Source organism: Lampris incognitus, chromosome 5 (assembly GCF_029633865.1).
Source record: "Lampris incognitus isolate fLamInc1 chromosome 5, fLamInc1.hap2, whole genome shotgun sequence".
Classification (NCBI taxonomy): domain Eukaryota; kingdom Metazoa; phylum Chordata; class Actinopteri; order Lampriformes; family Lampridae; genus Lampris; species Lampris incognitus.
This window is the reverse complement of record NC_079215.1, coordinates 18,401,992-18,429,691: the sequence shown is the minus strand read 5'-3', so window position 1 is coordinate 18,429,691 and position 27,700 is coordinate 18,401,992. Positions and strand designations below refer to the sequence as shown.

The following is a 27,700-nucleotide window of genomic DNA, read 5'->3' as shown; positions in this document are numbered from 1 at the left end:
GAGAGACCGAGACAGAGAGACAGAGACAGAGACAGAGACAGAGACAGCCTGTTTTTTCAGGCTGGGCTCAACTGGGCCCTATGGGCCAAGGCCAGGCCACTCGCTGGCGAGCTCCCTTCCCAGGTCTGGCTCCAGAAGGGAGCTCCGGTTTCCCTTTTCCGGGCAAGGTGCCGTAACTCTGCTGGTGTAATTTCATTGGGTTTCTTGGGAGTCGCTCTTAGCCTGGCCCATCCCCTGGGGCCAATTTGCCTTGGGAGACCCTACCAAGGGCTAGCGTCCCTGACAACACAGCTCCCAGGATCACCGGGACACACAAACCCCTCCACCATGTTAAGGTGGTGATTCTTGGAGGGGTATTGCTTCGGCAATACATAGTATACTAAAATTGGAACGATATATATTTATATATATATATATATATATATATATATATATATAAAACATCCCAGATATCCACTCGATGTCATATAAAGGAAAATGAAAGAATGTAATTAGGAATGTATGGAGATAAGTAAAACTTTAACAGTTAACACAACTCTTAATTGTCCCTCTATCTCTTGAAAATCAGACCTTTGTACTTCTTCTTGAACTGCCTAATTTTTTTTACATTGTTTGAGTTCCATGGTCAGACTGTTGCACAATTTTACCTTGCAGATTGAAATGCCCATGCTCTTCAAAGTTGCTCGAACACATAATTTCTTGAAATTTAATTTCCCTCTCAAATTATATTCCCCTTCTCTATCTGAGAATATTTTTTTGTATATTATTCGGGAGTAGATTGTTTCTTGCTTTTAACACTATTTGTGCAGTGTTAAATTCTATTAAATCCCTGAACTTCAAGACACTTGATTTTAAAAATAGCTTGTTGGTGTGTTCACGATATCCTACATTATTAACTATCCTTATGGCTCTGTTTTGTAGTATACATAATGGTTGTAGGTTGGTTTTGTAGGCGTTACCCCATACTACCACACAGTAGTTCAGATATGGTAAAATAAATTAACAATACAGAGTGTAAAATGATTTATGATCCAGAAAGTGTCTTGCATTTCTCATTACTGCAATGCTCCTTGCCAGCTTTGCTTGCACATATGTTACGTGAGGTTTCCAGCAGATTTTGTGGTCTGGTATCACATCTAGAAATTTATTTTCATATACTCGTTCTATCTAGTTGGACATTGTCTATCACTACCTTTATTTTGGTGTTTATTTTACAATTTCCAAACAACATAAACTTTGTTTTGTCCAGATTTAACGATAATTTGTTTTTGTCAGACCACCATTTTAATTTTTCCATTTCTATTGTGATCACCTCCAAAAGCTGCTTTAAATTCTCACCAGAGCAAATTATATTCATGTCATCACCAAATAAAACAAATTTCAACATTTTTGATATGTTGCATATATCATTTAAGTACAGAATTACCATTTTTGGACCTAAAACGGACCCCTGGGGTACACTGCAGGTAATATCCATGCATGACGATTTATGTTCACCTATCATAACAAACTTCTGCCTGTTACTTAAATAAAATATTAATGCAAAAATTAAATAGTTTCTTTTGTGTATGTACATGATATGAAATGACAAATAAATTGTTCCCGATTCCTGAAATAGCTTCTTAGCCAATTCTGTACAACCCCTCTGATACCATATCTTTCCAATTTATCTATTAATCTATTGTGGTCAATAGTGTGAAAGGCTTTTTTAGGTCTATAAATATTCCCACAGCAAACTTTTTTTGGTCTATGCAATTAGTTATTTCTTCAATTAATTCAATGAGAACCAGAGATGTCGATCTGTTTGGTTGAAACCTGTACTGGCTATTGATCAGCATATTGTGCTTCTCAGTGAGTTTGTCTAGTCTAACAGCAAATAGTTTTTCTAGTATTTTGGAGAATTGTGACAATAATGAAATTGGTCTGTAGTTTGTAAATTGGTGCCTATCTCCTGATTTTATATAGGGATATAACTTTTGCTATTTTCATTTTGCCTGGAACTTTACCAGATTGAAAGGACATGTTATAGATGTGGGTTAGTGATTTAGCAATACATTTGATTACTTTCTTAACTATTGTCATATCAATATCATTCCAGTCAGTAGATTTTTTTTGTTCTTGCATTTGTTTATAATGTCCACAATTTCCTTCTCTTCTACCGCTCTAAGAAAAATGGAACTTGGATTTCTGTCCCCATATTCACTATCATTCCCCTCTGTGATTATTTGTGTGTCATTGATTTTTCCTGCCAGTTTTTGGCCCACATTTACAAAGAATCTTTTGAAGCTGTTGACCACGTCTTCCATGTTATTTATAGTGTTATCATTATCTGTAAAATATTGAGGGCGGCTTGGGCTTCTAGATCCATTTCTAGTAATACTATTCGACAAATGCTATACACCTTTGGTGTTGCTGTTATTGGTCTCTAATTCTTTGTTGTAATATTCTTTCTTGCATATCCTCATAATGTTAGTTAGCTTTTTTATATACTATATATAAAATGTTGTTTTTTTTTTGCATTTTATTCTACTTCAATGTTTCTGCATTTTATGAATTCTTTACAGAGCTTTTTTTATGACAAGCGTTACATAGTCCCTTTGTGATTCATGGACTCATGGACTATCTTTATATTTCTGTTCACTGATGAATTGTTTTATTGGGCAATTTTTATGATATAAGAACTGAAATATGTTTAGGAATGAATCGTAAGCTTTATCAGTGTCTTTTTCTTCGTATACTATATTCCAGTTATATGTTAGTAATTCATCTTTAAAAGCATTCATGGATTCCTCTGTTCTTACTGTTGTATATTTAATGTTGTTGTGAACTTTGTTCTTCCTAAAATTGCAGTCATAGACAGTAAAAACTGGTAGAATGTCACTGATGTCATTTATCAAAGCCTGCTCTCTGTGTTGCCTTCTATAATGTTTGCGAATATATTGTCCATTAAGGTGGCACAGTGTGGTGTAATTCTGCCAGGTCTAGTGATTTCAGGATATAAACCCAAACTATACATTGTATTAATCAACTCTTCAGTCTTTTTGTGGTTATTTGGATTTAACAGGTCTATATCGAAATCCCCACATATCCTTTTGTGTTGCTTTTGAATGGGTATCTTCTATCCTCCTACTACTACTACTACTACTTTCGGCTGCTCCCGTTAGGGGTCGCCACAGCGGATCATCCATTTCCATTTCTTCCTGTCTTCTGCGTCTTCCTCTGTCACACCAACCACCTGCATATCTTCCCTAACCACATCCATAAACCTCCTCTTTGGCCTTCCTCTTTTCCTCTTTCCTGGCAGCTCCATATTCAGTATCCTTCTCCCAATATACCCAGCATCTCTCCTCCTCACATGCCCAAGCCATCTCAATCTTGTCTCTCTTGCTTTGTCTCCAGACCGTCCAACCTGAGTGGTCCCTCTAATATAATCATTCCTAATCCTGCCCTTCTTCGTCACTCCCAGTGAAAATCTTAGCATCTTCAACTCTGCCAACTCCAGCTCCGCCTCCTGTCTTGCCGTCAGTGCCACTGTCTCCAAACCATATAACATAGCTGGTCTCACAACCATCTTGTAAACCTTCCCTTTAACTCTTGCTGGCACCCTTCTGTCACAAATCACTCCCGACACTCTTCTCCACCCACTCCACCCTGCCTGCACTCTCTTCTTCACCTCTCTCCTGCACTCCCCGTTACTTTGGACAGTTGACCCCAAGTATTTAAATTCATATGCCTTCGTCACCTCCACTCCTTGCATCCTGACCATTCTACTGTCCTCCCTCTCATTCATGCATGGGTATTCCGTCTTGCTCCTACTGACTTTCATTCTTCTTCTCTCCAGTGCATACCTCCACCTCTCCAGGCTCTCCTCAACCTGCACCCTACTCTTGCTACAGAACACAAAGTCATCCGCGAACATCATCGTCCATGGAGACTCCTGCCTGATCTTGTCCGTCAACCTGTCCATCACCATTGCAAACAAGAAAGGGCTCAGAGCCGATCCTTGATGTAATCCCACCTCCACCTTGAACCCATCTGTCATTCCAACCACACACCTCATCACTGTCACACTTCCCTCATACGTATCCTGCACCACTCCTACATACTTCTCTGCAACTCCTGACTTCCTCATACAATAATACCACACCTCCTTCTCAGCACCCTGTTGTATGCTTTCTCTAAATCTACAAAGACACAATGCAACTATTTCTGGCCTTCTCTATACTTCTCAATCAACATTCTCAAAGCAAACATCGCATCTGTGGTGCTCTTTCGTGGCATGAAACCATATTGCTGCTCGCTAATCGTCACCTCTCCTCTTAACTTAGCTTCTATTACTCTTTCCCAAATCTTCATGCTGTGGCTGATCAACTTTATACCTCTGTAGTTGCTACAGTTCTGCACATCACCCTTGTTCTTGAAAATCGTTACCAATATGCTTCTTCTCCACTCCTCAGGCATCCTCTCACTTTCCAAGATTGTGTTAAACAATCTATTTAAAAACTCCACTGCCACCTCTCCTAAACATCTCCATGCCTCCACAGGTACTATGTCATCAGGACCAACTGCCTTTCCACTCTTCATCCTCTTCATAGCTGCCCTCACTTCCTCCTTGCTAATCTGCTGAACTTCCTGATTCACTATCCCCACATCATCCAACCTCCTCTCTCTCTCTTTTTCTTCATTTATCAGCCCCTCAAAGTACTCCTTCCACCTACTCAGCACACTCTCCTCACTTGTCAGCACATTTCCATCTCTATCCTTGATCGCCCTAACTTGCTGCACATCCTTTGCAGCTTGGTCCCTCTGTCTAGCCAATCGGTACAAGTCCTTTTCTCCTTCCTTGGTGTCTAACCTTTCATACAACTCACCATACGCCTTTTCCTTTGCCTTTACCACCTCTCTCTTCGCTTTACGCTGCATCTCCTTGTACTCCTGTCTACTTTCTTCTTCTCTCTGACTATCCCACTTCTTCTTTGCCAACCTCTTCCTCTGTATACTTTGTTGTACTTCCTCATTCCACCACCAAGGAGATTTGGTGGTGGAAAATATGCAGATATCTTCTATCCAATCCTTAAATATTTCAATGTTTAAGGATTGGATACAGCTCACAATTACATTTTTATTTTTTTCCATGCAGATTTCTACTGTCATGCACTCTAGCACGTCATCAACTGCTGTTGTCCTGGTTTCCACCACCTTATAATTGAAGCTTTTATCCACGTATAAAGCCACACCCCCTCCATTCTTGTTTTTCCTGTTCATATACATCAATTCCTATCACGCGCTTCTCAGGGCTGAGCCAAGTCTCTGATATAGCTATTATATTGAATGGTTTCTTGAATTGACTTAAATATTCTTTGATGTTTTGGAAATTGGCTTATAGGCTTCTGCTGTTAAAGTGGATAATTGGTATTTTATGATTCCTATATTTTATGATTCCTACCTTTACACGATTCTGGCTGGCAGAATGCAATTGGCGTTTCTGATGAGGTCACTCCATAGGCGTCTCCCAGTGTGAGACACTCACTATTACTACTCAGAGAACTGGGGTTATGTATAAGTAACCTAAAGTTAGCTTTCAAAGCACTAACATTATTTGGCATGTCAGCATGCATGATAATATCAACTAACCATTTACTTGAAGAGAGTTAGCTCTTCTGTTTCACATTACATCAGCATCTGTCCTAATCTCAGCCAACAACTGCTTGTTTTAAGAAGATCGCCTCCTTCTTGAGCTCCATTATACTCTTAGTGAGGGCTGCAATATCGGTCGATAACTGAGGTCTCCTCTTCTTGCCCTACTCTTATCATTGGCCAGCCTGGCAGTGCTTGCACAGGGCTGGGGGACTTCTCTCAAAGTGATAGGGTGGTGGCGTATCAAGCACCAGTGGGTGGACTCTGATAAACCTTGTAAAACTATAAGGATTTTATTGATGACATTTTTCACAGTTTACACTGACTTTCCTGAACACAGAGAACAGGCCAAACAAAATGAGGTTGTTTTCTTTAATTCTTTTGTGGAACAGGAAGTGAGCCCCTGCCATCATAGACACTTCATCAGACTTGTTCCAAATCACCTTATAATAAAGACTACAGGAAGTTGGCACCTATGAAAGCCGCCCCTGCTAACACTCACTTACCCAGCAACACTGAACAGATGCTGCTGTTACAGTACCTTGCATCTGTACTTCCTGTAAGCTAAGACAGTCCAACATTTAAGCTTATTACATTGCCATTAATCTCAACATTAACATTCATGCCACATTTGACCCTGCTGCCTTCAAACCTAAAAGCTCCTCAGCATTTTCCAGAGTGGAGACATGACAACTTTCTTTTCTTGTCTCAGTGTTTTTTGTTTTTGTTTTTTTACCCCCAGACCAAAACAGATGGGTTGGTCTGTTGGGACCAACAGCAGAAACAAGTCATTTCTGCTAGGTTGATTAAAGAGGAAGTAAGCCTCTCTCTTACTCGTGTTAACCAGACCTTAGACAGAGTACTACAACTTCCTCCACTGTAAGTGCTATTACATAAAAGTTAATTATTACAGTATTTTAACTGGTTTATTTTTAGATTCAGTGACAACGTGAAATATCAAATCAAACTAGATGGAACATTATTTTGCACATCCACACTTGTAATTGTGTTGAGTCTTTGGTAGGTGTTAAGGGTATTGATGATGCTAAGATATACTATGTTTGGATAATGCTTTTTCAGCTGAGATACTAATGTGAAATCTTAGATGTAATTTACAGTCCTATCTCCTTTATATGAAGAATAACAGAGAGGACAGGACTGCTTGGGCTTTGGAGATTTTGGAGCAGCAGCAAACATATTTTTATTCGTCATCTCTCTGTGCCATGTATTGTTTTTCAAAATTTACTTAGAAATTTAGCTGGCGATTCTTCTCCACAGCAATCTACAGTGACTGCGATAAGACAATAGACCAAATCAGAAATACAGGCTGGAAGCCTGCAGTCATAGGCAGCCATTAATACTACCAGTCCACTTGCAAGGTTTGGTAGTCTGTCAGTCATTTCTATCGCAGAAAGAAAGTTAAAGTTAAATATTCTAAAAATGAAAAAGATATTCAAAAAAGTTAAATACCTCCGCTAGCCCACTAAGAAAAAAAAGAAAAGGAAAAAAAGGGCAGGGAGTGAAACTTTGTTTTAGGTGTCTTTATTTCTTGCCTTCGCAAATCGAAATAGGATTGCCAGATCTTTGTCAGTACTATAGCTGTAACTGTAACTTCCATTTTGACACACATTCCTACAGGTTTACATGTTTTTACTGTCTGTAAAGAACGACAGAGGAACTGGGATGAGTTTAACCGCTGTAGTAAATGGATTTTTCATCTTCATACTGTCTGCACCAGGTATTGTACATTTGCATTTCTATTTTTAACATTATTTCATACCCTTATCCTGAAAAAAAGTATGATGATAACAAAACAAGAGCTTTTTGCCTTCAGAATGTTCTTGTTTTTTTTTGTTTTTTTTTTCTTTCCCAGAAGTTGTACATTGAGAATTAAGAGCCAAGAAAAAAAAAGTTTCTTTTATAAGCATTTATTTTCATATTGGGACAGGTACTGCTTTATGGGACCATGGCCTGGCATAGTGTGGCTTAAGATAAGGTGATGAGATTCCAAAACATAAAACATCAACGTTTTCTCTACTGTACGTATTACAGATAGTTTATTACTGTTACCACTGAAATGTTCAGTGTTGGATTCACCGAAGCTTGTTTGAATTTTCAAAAGAACAATGCTCTCAAATCAAGACATTCCCAACAGGAGTGCACTTATTTCAAATTTCTTTTAAAAATACCAAAGCTTGTTTTGAAGTTCTGGTCTTTCTGTTGTTAAGTGAATGTAAGTGTGGCGAGCTAAAATGTGAGACCTCTTAATTAATTAAAAAAAAAAAACCTCTTAAAACATTTCTCTGTGTTAAATACTATTATATTCACTCAAAAGATTGTATGACCATTTGTTTCGAAATGTATCCCCATCACTTCCCAGTATGATAGTTTTAGAGTAACGTTTCATATCACTAGACAGTGGAAACATCTCAGTGATTAGCAGTTTCCATTCACGCACCACCGCTCAACACCTATACTCACACACTGTGGCATCGGTTTTAACACATGCCGGCCTCGCTTTCTCAATGTTTCCATGCATGTCTGCCTATTCAGTTAAGCTAGCTTGCACTGTCTCCTCTGCAGCTGCAGCCATGATGCACTGTGCCACCTCGGGAATATGAGTAGCCGTACTCATATTCTCAATACATAGTCAGCGTATTTATAAATATGTACGACTAAAATTAACCGGCATTGACCATTGATCGAAGTGCAATTTCAAAATGAATAAAAAAAGACACAATAAAAACACACAACAGATTAAAAACAGACAAAAAAGAGGTATAAAATCCTGAGCCCAGCAAAAAGGCAGGTAGAGTAGACGCAAAAAGAGGTAGAAGGTAATAGTGAGGTTTAAACCATGGGTTCAGTTCTTGCATAGTTTGGGTTTCTTTACGTTTATTTGTTTCCTCACTCACTTGAAACCAATTTTTTCCCCCTGCGGTCGTGACTGAAGATCAGACAGACAGACAGCCTGAACATCAAAATACAAGTTCATCTCATCAGAAAACAAGTTCACCTTGCTTAGATTTAGTTGCAGCCCAAGTTGGCATCACATCTTCCTTCTTCAATTTCACTGATTTACGCCTTTGTTCTTTGATCGACACAATAAAGTCATCTTGATTTCTGTCGTTATTAGATTCAGTATGGCTTCTCTCTTCTTCACTGTTCTGGGTCTGTTTGCTTGCCAGCTGCGGTTCAGTTGAGGTTGCCCCCCTGTTATCATCAGTTGTAAGGTAGTTTGTGAATGCCCAGGTGTGAGTGAGGCATGGGAAATGAGATTGTTTCGGTTTCCTATCACAGACTCAAATCTCAATGGAGTGGTTTTGATCATTGGCTCCTGCAGCAAGTTTATATCAAATGCCAGAGGTGATGCCGTGACAGGTTTTTCTGTTATAACAAGTGGTTGGTTCATCAGTTCTCCATCTTCATCCTGCTGGTTGATTACAACCACTGTGCCATGGAAGGTTTCTTGCCCAGTGGCTGTGTCTTCCAAAAGATTAATATTGTCAATAGCAAACCAGATGTTCACACCCTTCTTCACAAAGTCGGGGAGACAAAATCCGCCAGTATCCTTCATTCGTTGAAGAACAGACTGCTCCACACTTTTTTCTAAGTCAAGGATTTTCAAGTAGTCACTTCCAATGTAGACATCTGAGAGGTTCTGGACAAGGATTTTGTCACGCACTCTAGAGTGGATAGCAAGGGGCAGTCCGATTGAGAGGGGTGTTTGGACATTTTGCCGAAAGGCATCGTCTTTCTTTGGCTGATGTTTCACCTGACGATCAGTGCGAGTGTTCTGGACTAGAAACTGGCATGCAACATCAACAGTTTTGTCTACTTCTTCATCCCGCATTCCAAACACTTTGACAACATGACTGCCAAAGAGGAGGTGACTTAGGAAGAATTGGAGTAAAGAGGGATTCTTAAAGTTATCAAATATCCCGGCAAATGACCAGCTGTGCTTTTGCATGATCTCTGCCCGCAGTAGGTTAGCAACTTTCTTCAGGTTGCCAATAACCTGACCATCATTCATAGTGGAAATACTGCAATCAATAGCTTTGCTAACTACAGTTGATTTAATAAGCTTGTCTGGCTCATTTCGTTGTAGTGAGCTTACAAACTGGACATCTGGAAATCGCTCACCAATGATCTTTTTCAGATGCTTGCGATAGTTTGTAGTCTCATCGACATCCATGTGATATCTTTTCAGGATCAACAAGTAAGAATCATTGCCCTGAGCCATGTCAAGAGTAACATCGTCTGTGACAGTATTTTGAATGGCGAGGATTAACTGTTCGTCACATAAAGAGCGAATGAGTGATTCATTATCATTATCTTTCTTTATTGTTGTGGTACGTTTTGCATTCCGCAAGCAATCCCTGTGATAGTACTTTTCCAGAGCTGAAGCGTCACCAGCATCCACTAGGTCTGCTACACAGATTCTTATTTGGTCATCTTGGGTCTGCTGCTTTATTTCAAGAAGCGTTTCACCCATTGCATCAGAAAGAACACGGTGCAGTGGCTCTGAATCACCCTTGGAACAAAAGTCACAAGGTGAGAATAAACACACTTGCTCCTTTGGGACAGATTTCGACCGTTTAGGTCTAACAGATCCTGTAGTAATTGAAGGGCACCCAGGTCCTCTTCTAGAACAGACAGGTGACTGAGGTCGGGATTGGTTAGCCCTGAGACGGTCAATTTTATTCTTGTTTATAACAGATTTTTGACACTCACTATGATAATGAACCAATTTCAGTTCCCCTTCATTTAGGCCAGATAAGTAGTCGGAAAGTTCCTCAAAATCACTTTGACCTAGAGAAACTCTGTCCCTGCAAGCCTGCAGTAGGTCATCATTCATGGCTGGATTTTTAACTAGTTGCTTGCCAGGGGTGGCACCTTCTTTGCAGATCACACAAATGTTGCATTCCTCTGCCATATTGACCAGATCTCATCCCACCTTAGCTCACAAGTTGTCCAATTTGTTGGATGCCAGACAGATGAAACCTAATGATGGGAAAACAATGTAAATATATATTTGAATTAGAAGGCTTGGTCTAAATTTTATCAGAAAAATATGACACATTTACCAGATCATTCTCAGCCCACCTTAGCTTACTGTTTAGCTTAGCTTTCTAGTTCGTTGTTGTAGGTTGTCGGATCTGTGCATGCCAGACAGATGAAACCTAATGATGGGAAAACAATGTAAATATAAATATGTGCAAATGTTGGCTTTTAAATCTAGCGGGCATGGTTTAAATTTAGCCCACCTTAGCTTACTGTTAGTAGTCCAAAATTGTTGGATCAGGGCATGTCAGACTGAAAGATTAGACCTAATAATGGGAAAACAATGTAAATATATGTCAAAATATGTGTAAACATTGGCTTATAAATCTTTCAGGCTTGTTTTAAATTTCACCTGAATGATAAAAAATTAAAATAAAAGTATCACTTACCAGGTAGTTGCTTTCAGCAATTCCATGAATGTGATTCTCAAAATGTTGACTCTTCAAATCTATTGTGGTGTTTGTTTGTTTTGTTGTTGTTGTTTTGGCCTATTTTTATTTTATTTTATCTTGAGTATTGTTCTTTTTTGTTTTCAGTCAGCTACAAACACAGCTGTGCTTTAATTATGATCTCACCTGTTTGAAATGAACCAAATTAACAAGGATTATGCTACAATGGCCACATTTCAACCCTTATTTTTTCAGAGTCAGAACAGGAATGTCTTTCAGAATGGTCAACACCTTCAGTAAAGTATTAATTGTCACTGGATGCCCATGAAAAGTAATTGTAAAAGTTATATTGGCCAAGAAAAGAGCAGGAGTGGAAAGAGGAGAGTAATGATGAATGGGATAGGCACAAGGGTCAGTCCGGGGTGTCCCAGGTGAGGAACCAAAAGTCAGACAAATACTCTTCTAGCTGTTTTAATAGTGTTATAAATCAACTCAGAATATTTTAAAACCTACAAAACAACTATAATATTATAAAAATTGGACATTAAAAACCACTTCAGCCCCAGGCAATTTTTTTTAATTTTCGCCCGAAATTACATGCCCAAAATAATTCAGTAATAGCTCCGCAAGTACAGGGCCCAGATGCACAATTCTAGTGTCTATGTATAGGTAACACCTGGAAAAATGTACTTCAAGTGGAAGTTTAGTTGTAACATCCACCATGACAGAAGGACTGCAGATAAAGTACAGCAGAAATTCAACTTTTTAGGTTCGCCTAAACAAAACTTACAATTTGAGTGTGAATACCATCAGTAATACCATTTACCAGCATGCCACAGATATTTGGATCTGTTCTACAACTTCTCAACTGCATCTCCTCCAAATTTGGTGTTATACAACTGAAGCATAAGAATTCTACAGCCATTTTAGTAAGAGTAGTCGCAGGCTGACTTCTATTTTACTGTTCTGGGAGGTCCCAAAATAGATGGCCCCCCTGAATTGGGGGTGGGGGTCAGAAAATTTGGCACCCTTCATTTTCGGTTAGTTTGGTCCCTATAGAAGCCAAAACAGCAAAAAAAAAAAAAAAATCAATTTTGGCACAAAAATCCTACGGGAGCTGTTTTTTTGACATAGCATACCGCACTATTTCTGTTGAGATTATTTTTTTTCTCCAGGCTATTGGTTTGTACCTATGACCGGGTGGTAATAAAGTGAAGGCTCATGTAATATAGTGAATCCTTTGTATGTAATGGCTTTGCTGCTGAGGTCTGAGAGATTTGGGTGGGAAAGTCAATGGTTTTGGAGGCGGTGTATGTGATATGGTTGAGTTTGTTCTCGCTGGTGGCGGTAAACAGATGGAGCAATGCAGGGAGCATGGGTTGACTTATGTTGTTTTGACAATCCTGGCTTTACTGGTGGCCTTTGTGGATGTCACTGGTGTGTTGGTTGAAACTGAGTTTATCGTCCATTGTGAGTTCAAGATATTTGAAGCACTCTACCATCTCAAGTTGTAACATCAGTAACAGTAATACTTTAGAACTGCTAGAAGCCTGATCGAACACCCCCCCCTCCCCCAAAAAAAGAACAAACAAAAGTGTTTTCAGGAAAAACTCCACAACATTTAAGAGGCTGTGCTGTGATGCGATCATGTTTCTTTTTCCTTTATTTTCTATGTTGCAGTGGTGCGGGGTTGGAATGACGGGAGGGTGACTTGCACCTCTCTTGACGTGTGTGCCGTGGAAGGATCAACTGTGGACATTACATGCAGCTATGAGCACTCTGGCTACTTACACGGAAATGAAACATCATTTTGGTTTACCCGAGCAGAGGGCGATGATCCCGTGGATCTGGTGGAGGACTCACAGTACACGGGTCGTGTTGAGTACCACTGTGAATGGTTGAGGCACTGTACCCTGAAAATCAAAGACCTGAGAAAAAGTGACTCGGCCAATTACAAGTTTAGATTCACAACAAATGAAGGGAAATTTACTGGTTCCCCTGGAGTCAACCTGACCGTGACAGGTGAAACTTTGAAACTTGTTACTGGTTCCTGCTAGTATTTAACGTCTATGCATTACAACGGTGACTATGCATGGTGTGCTTGTGAGAGTGCACGTGTATGCATGTCTGTGTCTGCATTAACTTGAACTGTTAGTGATGAAAGACATTTCTGTGCAACCTTTTCAGGTCTTCGGGTTCAGAGGCAGGGGAGAAGTTGGCACCGGGATGGAAAATTCGACTGTCACAGCTCTTGTCCTCTGGTTCCTCGTCCTTCCTATGTTTGGTACAAGAATGGGTGGCTTTACAAAACAGCACATTTCACATTGAATAATTACAAAGACAGCATAGCCTGTGCTGTAGAAAAACACAAGAATCTCCACTCTCCCTCAGAATGTGAGTGTATGATAATGCAAATACCCGATAAGACATTTGTTTTTAAACTGGTTACCACACTGTTTCTATTAAGGGAAAAACTTTTGTTTTTCCATATTTTAGCCCATTTACAATGAATGATGTATACTTTACATAACTGCCAACCATTTTCCAACACATACTGTAGTGTTTAGAAATTTGGATGCATTTTCCCTGCCTTGCGGGCAGCTATTGGTTTCTATTCATTTCAGTACAGTATGACAATCAACTTTGCAGAGACTTGATAATCTGGTGGCATCTGGACATTGCTTGGCATCCTCCTCATCATATTCTTCATATATTTCATGATTCCATTATAATTCTGTTATCCTCTTTTAATGTTGTATTCTGTAAATTGTGTGAACACAACATCCATTGCACGTTGTCCACTTTGAGAGAGATTCCTCCTGTTACTCTCCCTGAGGTTTCTTCCTATTTTTTCTCCCTGTTAAAGGTTTTTTGGGGAGTTGTTCCTTATCTGATGTGAGGATCTAAGAACAGGATGTTTTGTTGCTGTAAAGCCCCTTGAGGCAAATTTGTAATATTGGGCTATACAAATAAAATTGACTTGACTTGCTTAAGATAGGTAATCCATATCAGTGAACATTTAGACAAGGGTATTTATTTATTTATTTTGTCAAAGTTACTCTATTATTCTGTGATAATGAGGTTGAAACCAAAGAATTGACTGATTTGAAAATTCTTCCAGGTGGTGCATTCCAGTGCTGGAGGGATGGTCGGCCATCTGATATTCAAGACTCGGCTGCTGAACAACAACTTCAAAAATGCAAGAAGCTACCAAATTCACAGAATACTTTTCACAACATCTATGCTTGATTAATGTTTATCCTCTGGATTCGATTTTATGACAACACAGCTTGTGAATGCAATACTATTCAGCAGCCGATTCTCAAATCTCAGATGTCTGAGCATCCCAGCAAGACTGGAATACACCACCCGGAAGAATTCTCAAAACAACTGTGCTTTTACTTCAACTGAATTATCTCACAATAACATAAATGTTGACTAATTTGTTCACTGTCAGAGATTACCTGTTTTAAGCAAGTTTCAAATCTCTGCAAGTTGATTTTCATGCTTTACTAAGATGAACAGAAAGAGGGCGTCCGGATAGTGTAGTGGTCTATTCCGTTGACTACCAACACGGGGATCGCCGGTTCGAATCCCCGTGTTACCTCCGGCTTGGTCGAGCGTCCCTCCAGACACAGTTGGGCGTGTCTGCGGGCGGGAAGCCGGATGCAGGTATGTGTCCTGGTTGCTGCGCTAGCGCCTCTGGCCGGTCGGGGCAGCTGTTCAGGGGGGAACAGCGTGACCTTCCCACGCGCTACGTCCCCCTGGTGAAACTCCTCACTGTCAGGTGAAAAGAAGCGGCTGGTAACTCCACATGTATCGGAAGAGGCATGTGGTAGTCTGTAGCCCTCCCTGGATTGGCAGAGGGGGTGGAGCGGCGACCGGGATGGCTCGGAAGAGTGGGGTAATTGGCCGGATATACAATTGGGGAAAAATTCTGCAAGACAGCAAGAAATTAAAATGGATGATCCGCTCTGGCGACTCCTAACGGGAGCAGCCGAAAGTTGTGGTAGTAGACAATTGGGGAGAAATGGGGAACCCCCCCCCCAAAAAAGAATAGAAAGCAAGTTTGCCAATAAGCATTTCACTGCCCTTTGTACTTGTATGTGAAGTATGTGACAAATAGAACTTTGAATCTGAATCTTGAAGAAAAACACATTCAAAAAGAAAAATAAACCTACAGCATGTGTTTGGAAAATGGTTAGGAGAAATGTAAAGTTAAATGCTATAAAGTAAATGGCATTAACAATGACAAGCAAGCACACACACACACACACACACACACACACACACACACACACACACACACACACACACACACACACACACACTTCGTTGTTATAAGTGCAGTAAATTAAAATAATATTATTTCACAATGGTTTTATCTTTCAGGTTTCAATGGTTTGAGGTGCAATCGTGTGAATTACGACAACACAAAGATCTGTGCCTTGAAGGGCTCATCTGTGGACATTTCTTGCATATACACCAGTTATTATGGAAGCAATGTCGAAACTAATTGGTTTAGAGTCCATTTTAGCAATGGTAGGTATGCTTTATTACCTATCCACAGGAAAGACCCAAATTACAGCGAACGAGTTCGCTTTTTTTCCAGAGAGCCAGCAAACCCCGTTCTGAGAATCACCAACCTGACACTGACAGACTCAGCCGAGTATCGCTTCAGATTCACCTACAGACAATTTAGCTGGGGGAAGGACTTACCAGGTACAACTCTGAACATCACAGGTACTGATGAACATCAACTCATGGCTATGTTAATTTGCATTGTTGATCACCTGCAAGGGGGCCACAGCCCTTTTTTGTGGAGCCTACATGTTCTTGTGTAGGTGTGTTCCTTTCCTTTGGGTTTTCTGGTTTTCCAAGGATGTAGATTAAGAGAATTAGAGTTTCTTCCTTTCGTGTGAATGTGACTGTGTGACCTGTGATGGACAAGCAACCCATGCAGGAGACCTTCCTGTTGCAACAGTATCCCATTACCCTAAAATGGAATTAGCAGCTGTAAAAAAAGAAAGAAAGAAAGAAAGAAAGAAAGAAACATGGAAATATTCTTTGAAAATTGTTAGTTTTGTTGAATATTTTAGAATGTAATTCAGAATCTGTGGGGATTAAATTACTTTAAAAAGAATAGTGGTAAATGAAAAAGTGGGGAAAGTATTCATAACCAGTCAGCAATTATCATTAGGTAACCAATTAAGGACAATATTAATTTATGTATTTTCTGTGCATCATTTTGATACTATTTGATGCATTGCTATATATGCTATGAATGTATGTAATGAAGATGTTGCACACATTCTCACATGCATCAAACCCTGAAAAACACATCACTTGCATTTTGTTTAACCTACATTGGCTTTCTGTTAACTCTTGTACTGTCTTTAAAACTTTAACACCCACTTACGAAGATCCCCCGTCACCTTTGTGACCTTGTTAAGCCATATACATCCAAACGCCTGCTTCACGCTGATATTTTTACTGTCCTTCAGCCACCCCATAGCACACTTAAAAACCATGTGGTGAGGGGGTGGGGTGTCCGGGTGGCGTGGCGATGTATTCCGTTGCCTAACACGGATATCGCTGGTTCGAATCCCCGCGTTACCTCCGGCTTAATCGGGCATCCCTACAGACACAATTGGCCATGTCTGCGGGTAGGAGGCCGGATGTGGGTATGTGTCCTGGTCGCTACATTAGCACCTCCTCTGGTCGGTCAGGGCGCCTGTTCGGGGGGGGGGGGATAGCGTGATCCTCCCATGCGCTACGTCCTCCTGGCGAAACTCCTCACTGTCAGGTGAAAAGAAGCAGGTGGTATCGGAGGAGGCATGTGGCAATTCTGCAGCCCTCCTCGGATCGGCAGAGGAGGTGGAGCAGCGACTGTGACGGCTCGGAAGAGTGGAGTAATTGGCCGGATACAAAGGGGAGAAAAGGGGGGGGGGTAAAAAAAACGGGGTGACAGAGCTTATTGTTGTAGCGCCCCCTGGTTGCTCTGCCTGAGAGATAAAGAAAAAAATATACCTCGAAGTTTTAAGAAACTTCCTTAAACATCCAGGCTTTAATTAAGTTAAGACAGGTTTTTATAGTGTAATATCAATGTTAGGAGATTCTTTTTTTTTCATCTTCAGAAGTAGAATTTGATTTGCTATAACTGCTAACTGTTAGCACACTCACTGAACATAGAAAATTCTCAGGACGTTGAGTATTAACAGATTATATATAAATATATATATATATATATATATATATATATATATATATATATATATATATATATATAGTATATACATATATATACATATATATGTGTATGTGTGTGTGTGTGTGTGTGTGTATAGCTTTGTTAAAAGAAACACTCAATGGTAGGGAAAGTGCTCAACAAATAAGAAGCAAAATAATCCAGTGAGTCAAGTAAATTCTTATGCCTGTTTCATGCCATAAGCAATAATCAGCTGTCAAATTGACAACTGTATATATATATATATATATATATATATATATATATATATATATATATATATATATATATATATTCCTCTCACCCTTTTTCGGGTGATGTGTGTCTTCCTCAAGCTCGGGTCCTCTACTAGAGGCCTGGGAGTTTGAGGGTTCTGCGCAGTATATCGCATTCCTTTGAACAGAGACCTCAGATGTGCCTGGAATCTGTTGGGACTACTCTCCCAGTTTAGGGGTCATAGCCCCTAATGCTCCTATTACCACTGGGACTGCTGTGGATTTCGCCTTCCACATCCAATCTAGTTTTTCCTTCAGCCCTTGGTATTTCTCTAGCTTCTCATACTCTTTCTTCCTGATGTTGCTGTCACTCGGGATTGCTATCATCAATCACTACTGCTGTCTTCTGTCCCTTGTTGGCCACCACAATGTCTGGTTGGTTAACCAGGACCTGCTTCTCATTCTGGAACTTGAAGTCCCACATGACCTTAGCTCTGCTATTCTCAGTAGCCTTTGGCAGTGTCTCCCATTTGGACATGGGGACTTCCACTCTGTATTTAGTACAGATACTCCTGTGCACTATCCCAGCCACTTGGTTATGTCTTTCAGTGTATGCTTTCCCAGCTAGCATTTTATACCCTGCTACTAAGTGCTGGACTGTCTCAGGGGCATCTTTGAACAGCCTGCATCTTGGGTCTTGTCTGGTGTGGTATTGTATCCGATCAATGGTTCCTCCTTGATCGGATACAATACCACCGTCTCTACCCACAAGATAACATTCCATGCATATATGGACTCCCTAAGATCCATAAAGATGGAACCCCCCTCAGGCCCATCGTCAGCAGCATAAACTCGGTCCTTACCCCTTACTCTTTGTGATAAGTGCCAGGGGATCTTTAATGGCATCTCCTACATCGCAGTGTCCCCGTCACTGCACTGGGGGATCGGGGTTTGATTTCCCCCCCGCTTTAATTAGGACCAGGGGGAAGTCTTCCCTCTACTGGCCCACAAACACCACTTTCAGCAGCAACTGTTTTCTCGGGAGGTCTCCCATCCAAGTATACTAGCCAAGCCCATACCTGCTTATTTATTTATTTTGGCTAATATATATTAACAAACCTATTGAAAAATATGAGATACGAAAACATAATTTTCATTGGACTGGATCTTTCAATTGTGCACTGTAGGGAATTGATGTGTTTTGCCCATGTTGTGCCGAAAACTGTGTTCTGTCACAAAGTAATTCCCTTTCGCCATTTTTAACATCTCTGGCTAGGGTTTCTCCTATTGATACTGCATTTTACTTTTGTTTTTAACTGGCTTTGTGATGACTGCTTGCAATTTATTTTATTGTATCTTACTGCAAGTTTCCTCACAGTTGTTATGTTTTGCTTTTTTTTCCTCTCTCTTGTGTGCTTTAATTTTCTCTCTGTGTCTTGTTTTATAGCTTGTAGCACTTTAGCTTTTAGAAAAGTACACTGAAAATAAAATTACTAAGATTTATGTCAGCCCTGAAAAAGATGGGTAAACAATAATTTAATGAAAATTTAATGACAAATTTTCTGGCACAGGATTCAAATCCTCTACACCAGACTCGACAAATCAAAACAAACAACCATACAAAAAAGAACCACAATATAGTTATTAAAATCACAATAAGCTCACAAATAATCACAAAATGACATAAATACAATAGTCTCACAAGTACATTAGTCTCACAAATAATCAGTTTGGAAATAAAAATCTGGGTAAGCTGTGTTTAGATGCATTTGTCCTCCACTACACCACTGATTACAAAGGAGACACTACCATCACATGGCATTTCTGAGTTTCTGTGCCAAATTACTCATGCTGCATTTGTTCAGGATTTGTGATGAATGGAGTTTCTTAACATAAAAGTGGGGCGAGTTGTGATTATTATAAACTTGGTCTTGGACGTCACGTCTGTTTCTGATATGGTGTACTTGTCACTGCAGATGCAGTCCGTCTCTAGTCAAGCAGCAGTTGGTTGGAGCACACACACTGCAGCTGTGTGGCATCATCGTCATATTACTACACCTCCCCACAATTTACCCAATTGCCATTTTTATATACCATGTGTGTGCAGTAGCTCGTCAATATTGTTTATTTCCCTACTTAGAGCTACAGGTGGAGATAAGCCCAGACGCCACGGTGACGGCAGGAGGCAGAGTGATGCTAACCTGCATCACCAGCTGTCGTCTGACTGACAACCCAACCCTCATCTGGCACCAGAATCGTCGGGTACTGGCCGAGTCAGAGAGCCAACAGAATCAACTGGTTTTAGATCCAGTCGGCAGTCATCATGCGGGAGCTTACTCCTGTTCTGTGAAAAACCACCCAGATCTTAGCTCTCCTGAAAAGATTCTCACTGTCAGATGTGAGTACTCTCCCTTTCACAAATGAAGTCAGGAACTTCTTTTGAATGTTGACCTTGACCTAATGTTGAACCTATGATGTTGCTTCATTCAATGTATGGAGATGGTGGTGGTAGCAAGTGTGTATGAGTAAGATGAAAGAGGGTTTGATTTGTCAGGTCTAAACTGAACCTTGTCAATAAGATTATGGTTAAAAAAAAAGTTTGATCAATTTTGGTGACTAACTTTAAACTGACATCCATCTGATGTTTTCATCTTATTCAAAATCAATATTCAGTCCTGCTATTTTTTCCCAGCATGACTTTTCTCTTGGAAATAAAGTCATTTATTTATACGCAGATGCCCCAGAAGTCCCTGCTGTATCAGTGAGTCCCTCTGATGAAATAAAGGAGAACAGTTCGGTGACTCTGAACTGCAGCAGTGCTGCTAACCCTCCAATACAAAAATACACCTGGTTCAAGGAGAATAGAAATCCATACATTTTGAAGAGCCAAGGAAAATATTTTGTCTTTGACTCCATCAAGTCCTCCGATTCTGGGATATATTTCTGTACAGTTTCGAATGAGCTGGGTGAAAAGACATCGGACTCCATCTTGATTAATGTAAAATGTAAGTCATCATCGGCGGTCACTGGCAGCCAGTACGAGTGCCCTCTCCGTTGAGTTGTCTACTTGTGGATCTTCAACATCAAACATCAAAACAAACACACACGCATGCACGCACGCACACGCACACACACGCACGCGCGCACACACACACACACACACACATATGTACATTATTTTTGCACGTGCGAAAAAGCCTTCCATTTTACATTCTTGTTTGCCTAATCCCTCTCTGAAGGCATCCTGTTGCAGACTATGGGCTATGATGGTTTTTGCTTGGTTCAAGTCTTCCTTGGGACAGGGGCTTTCATGAATGTGCCAACCTTTGCAACTGCTACCTTGCTTGAAGGAGTGGGCAACATGCAGAAGCTTAACAACTGCACGAGTGAGAGATCGCCAGCTTGAATATCTTTCAAAGCGCTTGGGGTCTAATTTGTCACTGGTGACAGATTATATATATCTACTACTACTACTTTCGGCTGCTCCCGTTAGGGGTTGCCACAGCGGATCATCCGTTTCCATTTCTTCCTGTCTTCTGCGTCTTCCTCTGTCACACCAGCCACCTGCATGTCTTCCCTCACCACATCCATAAACCTCCTCTTTGGCCTTCCTCTTCTCCTCTTCCCTGGCAGCTCCATATTCAGCATCCTTCTCCCAATATACTCAGCATCTCTCCTCCACACATGTCCAAGCCATCTCAATCTTGCCTCTCTTGCTTTGTCTCCAAACCATCCAACCTGAGCGGTCCCTCTAATATAATCGTTCCTAATCCTGTCCTTCTTCGTTACTCCCAGTGAAAATCTTAGCATCTTCAACTCTGCCAACTCCAGCTCCGCCTCCTGTCTTTTCGTCAGTGCCACTGTCGTCAAACCATATAACATAGCTGGTCTCACAACCATCTTGTAAACTTTCCCTTTAACTCTTGCTGGTACCCTTCTGTCGCAAATCACTCCTGACACACTTCTCCACCCACTCCAACCTGCCTGCACTCTCTTTTTCACCTCTCTACTGCACTCCCCATTACTTTGGACAATTGACCCCAAGTATTTAAACTCAAATGCCTTTGTCACCTCCACTCCTTGCATCCTGACCATTCCACTGTCCTCTCTCTCATTCACGCATAGGTATTCCATCTTGCTCCTACTGACTTTCATTCCTCTTCTCTCCAGTGCATACCTCCACCTCTCCTCAACCTGCACCCTACTCTCACTACAGATCACAATGTCATCCGCGAACATCATCGTCCATGGAGACTCCTGCCTGATCTTGTCCGTCAACCTGTCCATCACCATTGCAAACAAGAAAGGGCTCAGAGCCGATCCTTGATGTAATCCCACCTCCACCTTGAACCCATCTGTCATTCCAACCGCACACCTCACCATTGTCACACTTCCCTCATACGTATCCTGCACCGCTCCTACATACTTCTCTGCAACTCCTGATTTCCTCATACAATACCACACCTCCTCTATCGGCACTCTGTCATAAGCTTTCTCCAAATCTACAAAAACACAATGCAACTCTTTCTGGCCTTCTCTATACTTCTCAATCAACATTCTCAAAGCAAACATCGCATCTTGGGTGCTCTTTCGTGGCACCACTAGCTTCTATTACTCTTTCCCAAATCTTCATGCTGTGGCTGATCAACTTTATACCTCTGTAGTTGTTACAGTTTTGCACATCGCCCTTGTTCTTGAAAATCGGTACCAGTATGCTTCTTCTCCACTCCTCAGGCATCCTCTCACTTTCCAGGATTGTGTTAAACAATCTAGTTAAAAACTCCACTGCCACCTCTCCTAAACATCTCCATGCCTCCACAGGTATGTCACCAGGACCAACTGCCTTTCCACTCTTCATCCTCTTCATAGCTGCCCTCACTTCCTCCTTGCTAATCTGCTGAACTTCCTGATTCACTATCCCTACATCATCCCACCTTCTCTCTCTCTCATTTTCTTCATTCATCAGCCCCTCATAGTACTCCTTCCACCTACTCAGCACACTCTCCTCACTTGTCAGCACATTTCCATCTCTATCCTTGATCACCCTAACTTGCTGCACATCCTTTGCAGCTTGGTCCCTCTGTCTAGCCAATCGGTACAAGTCCTTTTCTCCTTCCTTAGTGTCTAATCTGTCATACAACTCACCATACGCCTTTTCCTTTGCCTTTGCCACCTCTCTCTTTGCTTTACGCTGCATCTCCTTGTACTCCGGTCTACTTTCTTCATCTCTCTTACTATCCCACTTCTTCTTTGCCAACCTTTTCCTCTGTATAATTTGCTGTACTTCCTCATTCCACCACCAAGTCTCCTTGCCTTCCTTCCTCTGTCGTGATGACACACCAAGTACCTTCCTAGCTGTCTCCCTCACTATTTCTGCAGTGGTTGTCCAGCCATCTGGCAACTCTTCACTACCACCCAGTGCCTGTCTTAACTCCTGCCTGAACTCCACACAACAGTCTTCCTTCTTCAACTTCCACCATTTGATCTTTGGCTGTGTCTTCACTCGCTTCCTCTTCTTGGTCTCCAAAGTCATCCTACAGACCACCATCCGATGCTGCCTAGCTACGTTCTCCCGTCACCACCTTGCAGTCTCCACTCCCTTTTAGATGGCGCCTTCTACATAAGATATAGTCCACCTGTGTGCACTTTCCTCCACTCTTGTACGTCACCCTGTGTTCCTCCCTCTTCTTGAAATATGTATTCACCACAGCCATTTCCATCCTTTTCGCAAAATCGACCACCATCTGTCCTTGCACATTTCTCTTCTTGACTCCATACCTTCCCATCACCTCCTCATCACCTCTGTTCCCTTCACCAACATGTCCATTGAAGTCCGCTCCAATCACCACTCTCTCCTCCTTGGGTACCCTCTCCACCATGTCGTCCAACTCACTCCAGAATTCTTCTTTTTCATCCATCTCACACCCAACTTGCGGGGCATATGCGCTGATAACATTCAGCAATAAACCTTCAATTTCCTGCTTCATACTCATCACTCTATCTGACACTCTCTTCACCTCCAGCACGCTCTTGACATACTCTTCCTTCAGAATTACCCCTACCCCATTACTCCTCCCATTCACACCATGGTAGAAGAGTTTGAACCCACCTCCGATACTCCTGGCCTTACTCCCCTTCCACCTGGTCTCTTGCACACACAGTATGCCTACCTTTCTTCTTTCAATCATGTCAGCCAGCTCTCTCCCTTTACCAGTCATAGTGCCAACATTCAAAGTTCCAACTCTCACCTCCACATGCCTACCCTTCCTCCTCTCTAGCTGCCTCTGGACATGCTTTCCCCCTCTCCTTCTCCTTCGCCCAACAGTAGCATAGTTTCCACCGACACCCTGCTGGTTAACAGTACCGGTGGCGGTCTTTGGTAACCCGGGCCTCGACCGATCCGGTATGTAAGTCTTATTTATGATCCGCATATTTGATTTGGCAAAGATTTTACGCCAGATGCCCTTCCTGACGCAACCCTCCCCATTTGTCCGGGCTTGGGACCGGCACTAAGGATGCACTGGCTTGTGCATCCTCAGTGGCTGGGTTATATATATATATATATATATATATATATATATATATATATATATATATATATATATATACACTACCGTTCAAAAGTTTGGGATCACCCAAACAATTTTGTGTTTTCCATGAAAAGTCACACTTATTCACCACCACATGTTGTGAAATGAATAGAAAATAGAGTCAAGACATTGACAAGGTTAGAAATAATGATTTGTATTTGAAATAAGATTTTTTTTACATCAAACTTTGCTTTCGTCAAAGAATCCTCCATTTGCAGCAATTACAGCATTGCAGACCTTTGGCATTCTAGCTGTTAATTTGTTGAGGTAATCTGGAGAAATTGCACCCCACGCTTCCAGAAGCAGCTCCCACAAGTTGGATTGGTTGGATGGGCACTTCTTGCGTACCATACGGTCAAGCTGCTCCCACAACAGCTCAATGGGGTTCAGATCTGGTGACTGCGCTGGCCACTCCATTACCGATAGAATACCAGCTGCCTTCTTCTGCTCTAAATAGTTCTTGCACAATTTGGAGGTGTGTTTAGGGTCATTGTCCTGTTGTAGGATGAAATTGGCTCCAATCAAGCGCTGTCCACTGGGTATGGCATGGCGTTGCAAAATGGAGTGATAGCCTTCCTTATTCAGAATCCCTTTTACCCTGTACAAATCTCCCACCTTACCAGCACCAAAGCAACCCCAGACCATCACATTACCTCCACCATGCTTAACAGATGGCGTCGGGCATTCTTCCAGCATCTTTTCATTTGTTCTGCGTCTCACAAACGTTCTTCTTTGTGATCCAAACACCTCAAACTTGGATTCATCCGTCCACAACACTTTTTTCCAGTCTTCCTCTGTCCAATGTCTGTGTTCTTTTGCCCATCTTAATCTTTTTCTTTTATTGGTCAGTCTCAGATATGGCTTTTTCTTTGCCACTCTGCCCTGAAGCCCAGAATCCCGCAGCCGCCTCTTCACTGTAGATGTTGACACTGGTGTTTTGCGGGTACTATTTAATGAAGATGCCAGTTGGGGACCTGTGAGGCGTCTGTTTCTCAAACTAGAGACTCTAATGTACTTATCTTCTTGCTCAGTTGTGCAACGCGGCCTCCCACTTCTTTTTCTACTCTGGTTAGAGCCTGTTTGTGCTGTCCTCTGAAGGGAGTAGTACACACCGGTGTAGGAAATCTTCAATTTCTTAGCAATTTCTCGCATGGAATAGCCTTCATTTCTAAGAACAAGAATAGACTGTCGAGTTTCAGATGAAAGTTCTCTTTTTCTGGCCATTTTGAGCGTTTAATTGACCCCACAAATGTGATGCTCCAGAAACTCAATCTGCTCAAAGGAAGGTCAGTTTTGTAGCTTCTGTAACGAGCTAAACTGTTTTCGGATGTGTGAACATGATTGCACAAGGGTTTTCTAATCATCAATTAGCCTTCTGAGCCAATGAGCAAACACATTGTACCATTAGAACACTGGAGTGATAGTTGCTTGAAATGGGCCTCTATACACCTATGTAGATATTGCACCAAAAACCAGACATTTGCAGCTAGAATAGTCATTTACCACATTAGCAATGTATAGAGTGTATTTCTTTAAAGTTAAGACTAGTTTAAAGTTATCTTCATTGAACAGTACAGTGCTTTTCCTTCAAAAATATGGACATTTCAATGTGATCCCAAACTTTTGAACGGTAGTGTATATACACGAAATCTGTGTTTAGAATCATCACATGGTTTGGGGATAACCGCTGCTGGGGGAGTCAATTTGACCTCAGCATCAGGCTGTGAATCGTCATTGTATGCTGATGGCTGGTTGGTGTTCATGTAGGCATACTGGTCTTGAACTTACTTTTCAGTTCTCTCAGTTGACCGACGAGATGAGCCTCAGCCATTTTTATGAACTCCAGACAGCCCTTCAATGTCTGCCAAATCCACAGCTGCTTCAAAGAGAGTAGCTTGAGCTAAAGCGGCCTGTCTCTTTCTCCTGCTGGATGGCCTCCAATGTAGCATCAAGATGCAGCTCCTCTACCTTTGGCTGAGCGCTCTTTACTTTCACATCAATCTCCTTTTTTTTTTTTTGCATAGGATGCTCTGGTACATGCCACTTCAGATTTGGTGCATACTTCTAATGCAGCCAGGCTAGCTTTGTTTTAAAAGTATAGGGATGGAGCAAAAAGGCGATGCTTCTATGAGTGACTCCAAAATAAGATGGATGGAGATTTTTTGACTACACAGTTCCACAATGTGCTTTCTACAAAGGAGTGCATGGAAGAAAAAAAAAAGGCCTCCTACAGTGTTACTATGGCAAGCGATGAGGCATTATATTTAGTCAAAATGGAATAAGTACCATCTAGTCGCTGCAGAACGAACTGAACGTTTTTTCCCAGGTCAGAACAATGACAGACAGGTAGATGACGACAGACAGGCATATTATTGAAAAAAAGTTAAAAACTGTAATCTAATTTTTAGGATTTTGCATGTCCTTGGGAAAATGCTGGTTAAGAAGAATTGTCAACGCTAGACTAATGAATCAAAAGCATTGATGACTGGTATCAGAGAAAGTGTGTTTCCCTTCTTTTGAAAGGACTTGCTACTGATCCTGGTAGACATCCAGCAACTGAGCTAAGCTAGGCTAAACTCACTGTTCAACATAACTACATGCAGGCATAAAAAAGTATCCGAGAGTTTGTGGGACTCAATGTAAGAAACACACAGTAAAAACCTTGAAAACAAACTATCCCTTCAACTTTCCTGTTTACAATACAAGCTTACTTATGCTAAGAAATAATACTAATGAATTGTGTATCTGCTTATTTGGCCACCAGATGCTCCAAAGCTCCCTTCAGTGTCAGTGATTCCCACCGGTGAAATAGAGGAAGGCAGTTCAGTGACTTTGAGCTGCAGCAGTGATGCTAACCCTCCAGTAGAAAAGTACACCTGGTTCAAGGAGAAAGAGTCCTCACCAGTGGCATCAGGACAGAACTACACCATAAATGACATTAGAACTGACCACAGTGGAAACTATTACTGTGAAGTCCGTAATGAAAGAGGTGGAAACAATTCCACCTCCCAGTTGATTGTTGTGGCAGGTGAGATATGCCTATGTAACTAGTGCTGGGCAACATGGAAAATATTTTCATGATAATCATAAGGAATTCTACATATATACTATATAGATAGATAGATAGATAGATAGATAGATAGATAGATAGATAGATAGATAGATAGATAGATAGATAGATAGATAGATAGATAGATAGATAGATATCAACTCCCATATTTTCGTAATGTGTGTGTGTCTGGTGTTAGTGTGTGTGTGTGTTAGTTAGTTAGTTAGTTAGTGTAGATAGCGGGACCGAAAACTAAAGCACTTATGATCCTAATTCTTTTTGGAGGTGGTAGGTATTGTCTCAGAGAGTAAGGGAAAAATCCCAGAAAATTAAAAGTATGCATAATTATGCATAAATATGCAAAATATGAATTTTCTAAAAAAATGGCTAAAAACCATTTTTCTCGGCATTTCAGATGATTCTGAGCATCTTTGATTTTTTTCACCTATATAACAAAAATTTCTGGGACTTAGAAATGTTTTAGGATCATAAGTGCATTTTTGCAAAAA

The 27,700-nt window shown here is 41.0% G+C and overlaps 1 protein-coding gene across 1 annotated transcript; it reads left to right on the top strand.

Annotated features, from left to right (window-relative positions):
• The first annotated feature begins 7,595 nt into the window (after nt 1-7,595).
• On the top strand, nt 7,596-27,193 carry LOC130112895 (B-cell receptor CD22-like). Its single transcript, XM_056280418.1, has 8 exons — nt 7,596-7,633; nt 8,675-8,699; nt 9,045-9,063; nt 12,816-13,112; nt 19,693-19,950; nt 20,288-20,557; nt 20,792-20,938; nt 26,907-27,193. The coding sequence occupies exons 1-8, from the start codon at nt 7,596-7,598 to the stop codon at nt 27,191-27,193; spliced, it is 1,341 nt and encodes a 446-aa protein (XP_056136393.1).
• Nucleotides 27,194-27,700: the final 507 nt, after the last annotated feature.